The 11,722-nt window shown below is 43.0% G+C and overlaps 2 protein-coding genes across 3 annotated transcripts; both read left to right on the plus strand.

Annotated features, from left to right (window-relative positions):
• Positions 1-139: 139 nt before the first annotated feature.
• LOC100833193 (BAG family molecular chaperone regulator 1) lies at positions 140-2,328 on the plus strand. The gene is made up of 2 exons (XM_003575242.4): positions 140-656; positions 1,655-2,328. The coding sequence occupies exons 1-2, from the start codon at positions 401-403 to the stop codon at positions 1,894-1,896; spliced, it is 498 nt and encodes a 165-aa protein (XP_003575290.1). The 5' UTR covers positions 140-400; the 3' UTR covers positions 1,897-2,328.
• Positions 2,329-6,864: 4,536 nt separating this feature from the next.
• LOC100827178 (uncharacterized membrane protein At3g27390) lies at positions 6,865-11,503 on the plus strand. 2 transcript variants are annotated; one of them, XM_010237336.3, is made up of 10 exons: positions 6,865-7,402; positions 8,402-8,510; positions 8,622-8,818; positions 8,922-9,058; positions 9,320-9,608; positions 9,729-9,835; positions 9,924-10,068; positions 10,314-10,512; positions 10,594-10,834; positions 10,914-11,503. In XM_010237336.3, the coding sequence occupies exons 2-10, from the start codon at positions 8,480-8,482 to the stop codon at positions 11,161-11,163; spliced, it is 1,596 nt and encodes a 531-aa protein (XP_010235638.1). In that variant the 5' UTR covers positions 6,865-7,402; positions 8,402-8,479; the 3' UTR covers positions 11,164-11,503. The 2 variants fall into 2 exon arrangements, with proteins under 2 accessions (XP_010235638.1, XP_003572687.1); XM_003572639.4 differs by having other exon boundaries at positions 6,866-7,402; positions 8,626-8,818.
• Positions 11,504-11,722: the final 219 nt, after the last annotated feature.

Below are 11,722 nucleotides of genomic sequence, written 5' to 3' on the forward strand. Positions count from 1 at the left end.
AAAGCTCATCATCATTTTTGGCGCCAACCCCCCCATGTGCGACCCTTAATTTCCATCTCCAAAACATCTCAAGCTTAGGGCTAGCTTAGCTAGAACTGTAACATGGGGCCTCCTCCCCTTTCTTTGCTTGCTCTTCGGGTCCCACTCTGGACTTTGCAAAAGATTGCATGCATGATGCATCCTCCTCGTTGGACCCTCTGTACATACAGACGCACACGCACGCTTCCAAAGCCGGCCTCCTTCCCTTTTGCAAGCTAGTGATCTCTGGCTCCTCTTCTTCCTATATATACACAGACACACACACAAGCCTTGGCCACTGGACATAGACAGCCTTAACCGGTTGCTACATTACATAGAAGTGAGCGGTGAGATCATTGGGGGCCAAGTGCTTTGTGCAACCATGATCAAGCTGAGGTACTCCAAGAGGCTGTTCAAGAGGAGCTCATCGAGGGCGAGTGCTTGCTTCGGCGGCGGCCATGGCAGTGTGGCCGGCGGTGGCGGTGGCGGTGGCGGTGAGGAGATAGAGTGGGAGGTGAGGCCGGGAGGGATGCTGGTGCAGAAGAGAGATGGAGGGCGGGCGGAGGAGGTGATCGTGGTGAGGGTGTCCACTGGATTCTCTTGGCATGATGTCTCCATCGGGGCTACCTGCACTTTTGGTGAGTAGTACATGTAATCTGTTTAATTTCGTGGGAGAACTCTAGGTTCTTGGCTTTTTTTACCTATCTGGGTTTTAAGGCTATGTAAGTGACTTTCGATAACTGATACTCCACCCCCCATGCATGCCTTTTTTTTATGGTCGTTTAATTGTGTACTTAAACTTGATGTCTTGATTTGATCATGGTTTTCTTTCTGGAAATTCCATCACCCATGCATGCCTGTTTGTTCGTCAGAAGCGTAAAGTTCAGAACTAAAATCGCACTCCTTTGCCCTTTCCGTTAGCTGCTTTGCAGAGTAGCATAATTAACAAGACAGAGTCGCTGCCTATTTTCCTCTCCTTCCTTGGTATCAATGAGTGTTGTTGTTTGGTAGATGTTGCCATGTTGGTCGATGCAGTCAAGAAGCCACCACCATACAGCCATACACAATTTTGCAGTTTCCGTGTGAACTGTGAAGTGAATACTTGCGAAAATACCGAGTAGCACTCTCCGCAAAATGCTTCTCTGGATTCACATTTTTCTACCCCCACTAGTTTAAAAAAAAACATTGCTGTATTCTCTGCTTTCTTCCAAACGTGCTCTGAAAGTGGGCTTAAAGTCAAACCCCTACATGCGACCTTTCCAGCCAGTTTCTGAATCCTATTAAGAAGTCTGAACTAAATACAGTGCTCATCCAGAACAACGCAATGCTGATGCAGAAGAGACTAAAATACTAACCATACACACCTGACATGTACTTCCTTAATTAATATAGCCACCGGTGCAGCCTATCACATCACATGCTTACCTCCGCATTGTATGCATCTGCCGGTGGCCGACGACACGCATGATCGAGAGGCAGAAAGATTTGCACACATGTTAGAGCCTTCCTACTACATCTCGTTTCCTAGTAGTACTGTATCAATTAAACGGCCGGTGTGTACAATAAGATGCAGTTTGGTTTTTTACCAATGTGATCTTATGCAGCAGCAAACTGAAACTTGTTTCTGAAATCGCAGGGGAACTGAAGGTGATGCTGTCCATGGCGACAGGGCTGGAGCCGAGGGAGCAGAGACTGTTGTTCAGGGGCAAAGAGAGGGAGGACACTGAGCACCTCCACATGGTTGGGGTGAGGGACAAGGACAAGGTCCTGCTCCTCGAGGACCCGGCCCTCAAGGACATGAAGCTTCGGGCCGCCGCGAGGACGGCGGCGGCCCGTCGGGTAGTGCAGAGCCCATGCCATCCTTTTATTCAGGTGTAGGCGCACGGTGCGATATGTTGCAAGTCCTAACTGTTGTAGTAGAGTACGAATGGTGTTTCTATTTTCATTGTCGAACGCCAATTTCCGGAAAGTTTATTAATTTCCCGAATGGCCTGAGCGGGGTCTTCTTGGCTCCCTTGCTTTGCTTAGCGCTCCATGGAAGGGCAAATTTATCAAGGGCCCCTCTAGATGAGAGTGCGAGAGATTTCCTAATCATGTTAGTTACTAGTAGTTGCAAGTGTCAGCCATGGTGGTTGTGATGTGATGTTAAGCCTGATATGTTGGGCTCATGCTGTCCCTACCGCACATGGTCTTTTTTTCCCCATTCCTTCCATAGGTTTTGGATCGGAATTGGACTAAGATTGTACTATGTGATTATGTGTCTTGTGTTATCATGAATGGATGGAACTAAATGTGTGTGTTCTGCCCTCTTGTCATGGTTGCTTGCAGAAAGACATACGTGGACATTCTTCAGGTTAACGAAACGTATTGAAGGAACCTAAGATTGTGGATGAAAGTGCAGTACTACTGAGTAGTCTAGCGAAATGCAGCCGTGAGATTTTCCTCGGAGACAAAAAAGAAAGAAAAAGAACGCATCCGTGACTATAATACCCATGTTTCTCACTTTTGCAGACGGCAGCAACAACCTCTGCGTTATGGAACGACAAGTCCAGCTCCCATATTCAAAAGTACCGTATACCTTCTTTTTCATGGGAGTTTTCAGTTAGTGTAACAACGTATGTTCGGTCAAGCAACCAGGAAGCTCTGCCACTCTGCTTTCGAGCAGTACAGAACTTGCACATAAAATGCGAGAAAAATCGCAGGCTCCATATATGATACTACTGGTCCAATATCTCCATGATCTATCTAACCATAGCCATGCCCGGTCTACCGTCGGAACGTCTCTCACACCGTTGATTCACCTACGCAGAGATTTGACCTAGTGATCGATATTCTCTCTAGCTATAGGGGAAAAGAAAAGCTCTTGTCAATGTCAGGTCACGCTCCTTTCTTTCTCTCCATCAGCGCGAAAGCACAACGACCTGCTCGGCATGATCGCTTGGAATCGTGCCGGACGTAGGGCCTTTATGATCTTTTGAGGCGGCCGGGCGGGCGGGCGTGCACGTCTTTAACCTTCTTGGGCCGGGCACTGGCCCGGCCGGCCGGTGGGTTCTTTCTTCTCTGGGAGTCAAACAAGCTGGAGTGCTAGTTAGTGGCCCGGAGGCCGGAGAAGATCTCCGTCGCATGCGCGATCCTCGTCTTTGTGCCATCAGCTTGCTAGTGCATCAGGTATTTCAGGTACGCGTGCCTGTGACTGTTTGCGGTGGTCGGAAATATAATCAGTCGGTCCACACTATAAATCACACACAGAGACGAGAGAAAAGGATACATTCGCCCAACACCGTGAACTTCAATCTAAGGGTTGGACCATTGTTCCTTTGGCGCGATTTTTCTTTTAGTATCGGTGGTCTGACATTTTTTCGCAGGGCCCAAGTCCAGAAAGACAAGGCAGGCCGAATTGCAAACGGAAGAAGTTGCCCTGACCGGCCTAATAGCGGCCAGAAAAACCACAGAAGTTGTCAGATATTTGGAACATTTATTCTGGTGCCTGAATTAATCCTACGATTTGGGTGAACTGAAAACAAATAGGAGTACATAGCCAGAGCTCCACAGTTTGCACGATTCGACATTTCGTTTTCTAACAAACTTGATCCCACGTTCCCAGAAACGTGATAAAAAAAAGTACAGTAGATATTTTTGAACTGAAAAAAGAGTGAAAAAAAGTAGATATTAGATGTCATGATATGATATGTCGAATCTCACCACAAATAAATAAATGCAAACACGTGGTGCGTAACAGAAACACATGTTGCGCCACAAGAAAACGCAAGATCCTTTTTTTAAGAGTTATATGTTTGCCATAAGGATAATTGGTTTGCCTTCTGCCTTTGCTTTGCAGGGTTTTATACTCATGCACTTGATTTTTTTTTTTGCAGGGTTTTATAATCGCCCTCGTTGATCGGTTGATGGCGTGTACTGTGATGAGTCTGTGTACGGCGTTTTGCTCCGCTGAATGCTCGCTAGGCAGAAGGTATTGTGATTTATAGAAGTTTAAATTTTCATTTTAATAATACATCAATTTATAAATATAAGAAGTTCTAGTATTGTCGTAAATTCAAATTTATTAGTTCAACCAAGTTTGTAAAAATGTACCAACATGTACAATATCAAATAAGTATAATATACAAATATTTAATAAAAATAATTTTGAGTTGTAGGTGTTGATAACTTTTCTTTTTGTGAATGGTGAAACTTTTAAAATACTGACATAGAGCATCTCTAGCAATCCCGCATATGACGATCCGCATCGGCTTATGCGGTTTTTGGGCCAAAAAATAGCCTGACCAGGTACCGTAAAACGGGCCGGCCCAAAAACAGCGCTTCGGTTTACACAAAAAGACATGCGAACGGAGGCATACATGGCGAGTCGTGGATCGTATTCGGTATCAATGCCTCACATTCCGCCGCAAAAACCCTCCCCCACCGCTAAAACCCATTTCTCCTCCCCAACTCCAGCGAGCAATTGCCGCCACCGTCCTCCCCATCTCCAACGATGGTGCACTCGACCTACTCTAACCGCTCTGCCGCTTGCCGCGGCGGCCGTACCGTTTCCCGTGCGGGCGAGGAACCCTAGCGGCGGAGCTGATGATGACGAGGTGGCAAGGCGGCGCTCCATCGGGGCGTGGTGGCGCAAATGGGAGAAGCACCGCCACCTCAGCCATGACACCGAGGCCATTTGAAAGGGCATTTGTCCCTAAAAAGTTTTGGTGTGAATGACAACGACAAGAATTTAGAATCGGAGGGAGTAACAACTATTGTACATATAACACTAAGAGACAACACCTGCGAGAGGCGTAACACCCTTTTATCTCATAATTGTGACATGATAACCTAACAATCTTAGGGTATGTTTGGATGGTGGCCAAACCATGCCCTACCAAATTTTTGGTCATTGATCAAGATTTGGTTCTTGTTTGGATCAAAACCAATTTTTTGGCAAGCCAATTCTCCACTACAAACTCTAGTTCATATTTTTGGCCAAAGTTGGCCAAATCATGGGCAAGCAAAACCTCAACCAATATTTTGACAAGCAAATATTTGGCAAGTCAATTGTGGGTTCAAACCAAACAGCCCCTTATATTTCTCATAGTATCAACGACATCTCGTGCAAAATATTTAGAGTGTTTTTTTACTCTCATAGTTGTGATCACCTGGCAGTTTTTACATATCGAAAATAGGTTTTCATATTTTACCTTTTAGTTGTGACTCTCTGCTGGTTTATATATAATTGCCAAAATTATAAGTGGATCTACATGTCAGGATGACGTGGTAGCTAACTGAGCAGACACCTTCTTTTTTTGTAAGTAAGCAGACAACCCGAACACTTGATTATTGAGGTGCATCACGAATTTAAAAGAACTTCTTTGACCGTGAACTGAGAGATTGTGTTTTAGAGCTATCAAAACCCTAAACCCTTAGTTGCCAGTCAGCTTGATAGGTGAGTCAAATTTGTTAAATCAGGAAAATCATAAATTAGGGTAAGAACTATCGTAAGATATCAACTAATGGTCAATATGTGGCAGTGTTGTCATAAAATTACAAAATATTACTCCTTTGGCACCATCATTTGGGATTAGATTATAGAGTTCATTTTGGATTCCAAAAACCAATTTGTTTAGTTGGCATGGAATTGGGTACATGAGTTCAGTCTGAAATTTCATGAAATCACAGTATAACTAATCCCAATCCGTCTATAAAAATCATCGTGTGGCAACAAACATGTTTTATGAACCAAATGAAATCCTATTAAAAGAAAATGAAATCTTTATTACCCCTGGCCTCTGCATCCAGGATCCATACAACCGTAAAAGAGTGTGATAGGTCACACATGAAACCGGTCTACATACTAAGTAACCTAGAGCTAGCACGCCACCCAAACCGGAATATAAACTCCATGGTGATCCACTCTAGTCGCTTAGCGCCAAATTCCATCGGTTCCTTGTGTTGCACCTTCCGTAACAACGCCCATAATCGCAGCAAATTTGTACATAAGAGCAACACCTGCATACAAGAATGCACCTTTTTTCTATCAAAAATAATGTCTTTACAACATAACCAAATAGACAAAAAAACGGCTGCGGCCCCAACTAGAATTAGGGGACGCAAGTTCTTGTCCACTCTCGCAACCAAGGACAAAAAATCTGAGCCATATTGTTCGGAGGGCTCCCTACTGGGCTGTTAGAAGATCAGAAGTAAAGTTCACTCAAAAATTTAAAACGAGGCCTCCCGAACGGGCTGTTATTAGAAGATAAAAAAGTAAAATTCACTCAAACATTTATTCCTGAACACGGAAATCTTAATCCAGATATCAAATTTTTGGAAATTGCGATTCAATTGGAGCATCATTTCAATCCTGTCAAAATTTAGCCTTGACCATTGACCCCTGAATCCCCGATCTCTCTGTCTCCAGTCTTCGTGTGTTTGCCTCGGAACGACGCATCTCATCACGACCATTCGTTGTCCCGTCCCTTTCCTCACACCTCTTCCTTCCCTCCTGCTGGATGCTGCAGGGCCAACCTGCACCCCACCAGCAAACTGCAAAGCGAGCTCCTTTCCTTCTCCAAAACTCCCGGTACTAAACAAATCGACCGATCAATCGCACGGTCCCATGAACAAGGAACCTCCGCTCTGCTCCAGTTGCCTTCCTGCCCTAGTTGCTGCTTAGGAACTGTTTGGTTGGGCTTAAAAATGTCTTTTGATTTTTGGCTTATAAGCCACAAAAGCACCTAAATGGTTTTTTGCTTATACCATCATCTAACAATATCAAGTCAAATGTCAAAAGCCAAAACCAAAACCGAAAACAACTAATTTGATGCTTTCGTGACTTATAAGCCAAAAAGTCCGAAAACAGTATTAAACCCAGCTGCCTTAGCATCAGATTCTCTCATGGCTCAGCCAACACAACAGTGCCAGCGCGCGCAGGGCGATTGCGAGGCCAGTTCCGCTTTGTCCCCATTTATTGCTAGTTTTCTTGCTTCCCTTTTGGTGGTGGTTCTTGTTTAGTTAACCGCCCATACCAATCGCCAATCCCCAAGCCGCCAGGCTGCTGCCAAACTCCAACCACCACCGGGCAGTCAGCAGACCGCACTTCCTCCTGCCTCTCTTGGCAGTTCTTGCGTGGGTGCCGCTTTCAGTTCTCCATATCTGCAGCGGTTCGTTGTGCTTTCTGGAAGGAGGTTCACTTTTCTAACTGTTTTGTTCCCGTCTTGCCAAGTTTGGGGGTTGGATAACTTTGATTGGTCTTGAAGGAAAGAAAGGAATTGAGCAAGTCTCGAGTTGACCGAGGTTGTCATGGAGCCATCCACTGGGCTCTGGGTCTCTGTCTGGAGCTGTTTCAAGTTCTTGCCGTTCTTCTGTGGCCTTCTTCTCCTGGGGATCATCAAAGGTGAGCACAACACCTGCTCTATTGGTTCACTTTGCTATGTCTATGTTGCTTCTCTTTGTTGTCCTAGGGTAGCATGAGATTGGAATTGCATTGGATGACGTTTTTGTAGGAGCGTGATTTCGTACAATAGTATATTTTGATGCATTATTTAATGCAGAATGGATAATTGTCTGGTCCATCATGTGATTGCTTTGGTCATCCTGATGCTTTGTTCCTTTACTATCTTGGCCTTTACTATCTTGGATCATTTTTTTTTGGAGAAATCGGTAGCAGAGCTCATTTCTTGGAGGATTTAACAATACTTCAAATGAATACCTGTTGTACGATTCATACTTACGAAGTTACAATGAAACTGGGTTGCTTTCATTAGGTTTGCAAGTATTCTCATATTTTCAATAGAGTACTTTCAGTTTCAGTAACAATGGAACTGATGGGTGTTTATATTATCTGGATAGGCACATTTTCTGAACGAACATGCCCCTGGATGGATTCACTTTAAGATAGTATGAGTTGAAAGCCAAATTTTATAGGATGCCATTGTTTTGTTTCTCTTTAGTATGAGTTGGAAGCCAAATTTCATAGGACGCCCAAGTTTTTTTTTTTTTTTGAAACTGCAGTTAACAACAGAAGTACTCTGCATCTGACACTTTGTGTCCGACCTGCGTCCGATATTCTGATCGAACAGATGCAGAGGTCAGCCAATTAAATTGAACGGTGCAGCCAGTGTGTCGGATGGACGTCGTACTAAATTTTGTCATACGCATAGCACAGATGAGTTAACAATTTGGACATTAGCCATATTACCTGGTTGAGCCTTTTGCATGTATGGCTTATTGATTTCAGAGCTTTTAGTTGAACTTTGTTATTTGTGCTTGACGATTTTTTTAATGCAGAATCGATATTTAAGTTAAATTATGATCTTGCTAAATTCTGATGCATTTTTAGCACGAGTATTCAGGTTCTAATTTGCAATCCTCCTTGTTATTTTTGCCAATCCAGGTGTTTTGTTTGGCCCATGGGCATGGCTTATTATGACGGTTGGAATTTCTGCAATCATTCTAGGATTATGGCCTATGCATGTGGTTTGGACATACTATTGCATCATCAGGTAGTGTTCACCGTTTTGTGCATATCTATCTAGAAAGACATATACCATGTAATGAATTTATATGTACTTAGATGTGGTGAATAGCTGATCAGTAATCACCTCTTTGTAAAGGCAGATCCAAGTTGGTGGGGCCTGTTGTAAAACTTCTGCTTCTTATTTCTGCATCTGGGATTTTAGTGCTATGGCTGATAGTTGGCATCGTTGGAAGCGTAATTGCTGGTTTAGTTTATGGTTTTCTAGCACCAGTAATGGCCACATTTGATGCTGCTGGGGAAGGAAAAGAAAGGCCACTAGTTCACTGTCTTGTGGTATGTTTTACCTATGGTTTTACTTGCACTTTATTTTCATGGCGTTACTTTGGAATTGTGTTGTTTATACTTACTTTACATGGATAACTAAATTGAAATGCAGGATGGGACATGGAGCACTATCACAGGAAGCTGTACCGTAGTCAGGGACCTGAAAGACATGCTATTCCATTCGTATTTTTCAATTATGGATGATTTACGTTTTCATGCACCTCCTGGTGGAACGCCATTTGAGATAAGGTTTGACTTCTTCTTTTGTTTCTATGTCTCCTCAGCCTGAGAAATTAACAAATTTCTCGGTGTTAGCTTTTCCATCTTATGCTTGGACAAACTTTCAGCAAAAAGCACAGACTAAGGATACGAGGAAGTTTGTTTCGTCAAATGAAGTCCCCAATGCTATAATTCCTAATTTGATGCTATTCTACATACCTATGTCGTTCTTGTTTTTCTTAAAGAATTCTGTATAACAAAATCAAACATAATTAACCCTGCATCTTCCAGAGTGCTTGACATTCCTGGTGCAGTATTTGCTGCCGCATGTGGACTCTTGACGGATGGAATAATGTTCACAGTAATCGCCTTGTACAAGTTACCAGTGATGCTTTTTAAAGGATGGAAGAGACTAATTGAAGATCTAGTTGGCAGAGAAGGACCTTTTCTTGAAACAGCTTGTGTGCCTTTCGCTGGTCTTGCTATTCTTCTCTGGCCATTTGCCGTTTTAGGAGCCTTTCTAGCTTCCATCATCTCCAGTGTTCCTCTAGGTGTATATGCTGCCATTGTGGTTTATCAGGTATAAACAAGAATTTATCGGAAACAAAATGTTTTTACTTCTAACATCAAGTATTGGCTTAATTAACTTATTAGTGGTGAAGTCATGGAGCTTACTCCTGCAGTCTTGTTGATATACCAGGAATCTTCACTTCTCATGGGACTATTTTATGTAATATCATCAGTGTCCATCTTTGACGAATATACAAATGATGTACTTGACATGGCACAAGGATCTTGCTTTCCTAGGTATAAATGATGTATTCCATATATCAGTATCTTCCTCGAACCCTCGTGTTGTCGCTTCTGAACCAAGTTAGCTGAAAATCACTCATAGGTTTGCATATCGAAAAAATGAAGTTTCCACACAGAGTGGTCCGCTATCAAGGCCAGCCTCGTTCAAGGACAGGCAAGATGAGAAGAAAGCTCCAGCACGCATGACATCATTTAAGAGCAGCTTTGATGAATTCAATCCATTCAAGGTGATATTTTCCTGGCTTTGGCATATTTTGTTGCATTGTGTTCCCTGTAATAAGAACTATTGTTACTGCAATTTGGTGGAAACGCACCTTCTATGTCTTCTGTTATGTTGAGAGCGACACCTGTTTACATTTCTAATGATTACAGATGCTAGTTGATCATGCCATTTTCAATTTACTTTGCAAGGCAGGTTATCATTCCATGATCCAAACTTTGTGCTGTTTAATTAATTTATAATGGTGTGTAGATGCTAGATCACCTATTCGCCGAGTGTAAGCACCATGGTGAGACTCTGGTTTCTGAAGGAGTGATAACATCGAAAGATATTGAAGAAACAAAGTCAGGCAAAGTCGGCAGCGGAGTAATTAATGTTGGTTTGCCAGCATATGTTATTCTCAATGCACTCCTCCGATCTGTGAAGGCTAATTCCGATGGCCTTCTTCTAAGTAAGTAAAAACGACTTTCTACATTAGTCCATTCAAAAGAGGCATTATGATTTAGCTTGACTTGCCTAATGGAATGTGCAGGTGATGGCTGTGAGATAACATCTGACAATAGGCCTAAGAATACAGTATTTGATTGGTTCTTTGACCCTCTGATGGTCATTAAAGATCAAATCAAAGCCGAGAATTTTACAGAAGAGGAGGAAGCATACTTAAAAAAAAGGGTACTGCTGATCAGCGACCCGAAACGCCTCAAGGCGACTCTTCCACATTTGGCATCACTGAATGAGCGACAACAAGCAGAAATAGATGCATTTGCTCGGAGGTATTTCTTTCTGCCACTCTACCCGCTTGTCAAAGGCAGTTCCCCCTTCTTTTTTCTGATACTTTTGATCCTATGCAAGATTACAAGGGATCACAAAGTCAATATCAAGGTACCCGACATCCAAACGGCGTTTCGACGACCTTGTCAAAGCACTTTCAGAGGAACTTGAGAGAGCAATGGGTGGCAGCCAATCTGTCAGTGGATCACAGTTTCAAAGGCTAAGAAGTGGTGTCGCTCGAATGCTTAGCCAGAGATCGATGGGGAAAACAGCAATCATCCGAGGCGACGATCAAGAGGCTCAACTTACAAGTAACGGCCGTGACACATAATATTTCAGAAAAGAACTGAAGAGAAAACCTCCATTGTCCATATGTGTTTCCTGAGCTTCTTTCAAATAATATTTGAAAAAGCTCAGGAAAGTATGTCCATTCTCTGTATGTGTTTCCTGAGTTTTTCACAAACTTTGTATAGAAGAGCTTACGCTGGTGTGCGAGCAATAGTTCGAGGCAGTCTTTACAAGAACTGTATGTTGCAAATTTGCAAAACTCCTTTCAGAAAGCAAAGCCCCTCTCTTGTATCATTGACACCCCAAATGAGATACAACATTTTGGTGTGTGCCCATCTGCTTATTGCATATTTGAACAGCAGGTGTAATTTGACATTGCGTAATTCTGCTGCCCTTTTACAGAGCTGTTGTGCTAAAGGATTTGTGAAGCTTTTTTTTTTCCTCCAGCATGATGCCGAGTAGCCAAAACTGAAATGAGTAGTAAGAGAAATGACAAAGACAAGAGAATTTTCTAAAAACGGTGGTGTGAACCTTCATTATTGACATCATGATTATGATCAAGAGATATGGCATTGATGAAGATGCAGAAAGGGGAAGAAACA

The sequence above is a fragment of the Brachypodium distachyon genome, chromosome 3, assembly GCF_000005505.3.
Source record: "Brachypodium distachyon strain Bd21 chromosome 3, Brachypodium_distachyon_v3.0, whole genome shotgun sequence".
In the NCBI taxonomy this organism is placed as follows: Eukaryota; Viridiplantae; Streptophyta; class Magnoliopsida; order Poales; family Poaceae; genus Brachypodium; species Brachypodium distachyon.

What these genes read in the sequence shown, in the direction of transcription:
- LOC100833193 (XM_003575242.4), top strand. Translation starts at nt 401, where the DNA reads ATGATCAAGCTGAGGTACTCCAAGAGGCTGTTCAAGAGGAGCTCATCG. An exon ending in CGGGGCTACCTGCACTTTTG is followed by an intron (nt 657 to 1,654) that starts GTGAGTAGTACA and finishes CTGAAATCGCAG; the next exon opens with GGGAACTGAAGGTGATGCTG.
- LOC100827178 (XM_003572639.4), top strand. Translation starts at nt 7,309, where the DNA reads ATGGAGCCATCCACTGGGCTCTGGGTCTCTGTCTGGAGCTGTTTCAAG. An exon ending in TCTCCTGGGGATCATCAAAG is followed by an intron (nt 7,403 to 8,401) that starts GTGAGCACAACA and finishes TTGCCAATCCAG; the next exon opens with GTGTTTTGTTTGGCCCATGG. An exon ending in CACTAGTTCACTGTCTTGTG is followed by an intron (nt 8,819 to 8,921) that starts GTATGTTTTACC and finishes ATTGAAATGCAG; the next exon opens with GATGGGACATGGAGCACTAT.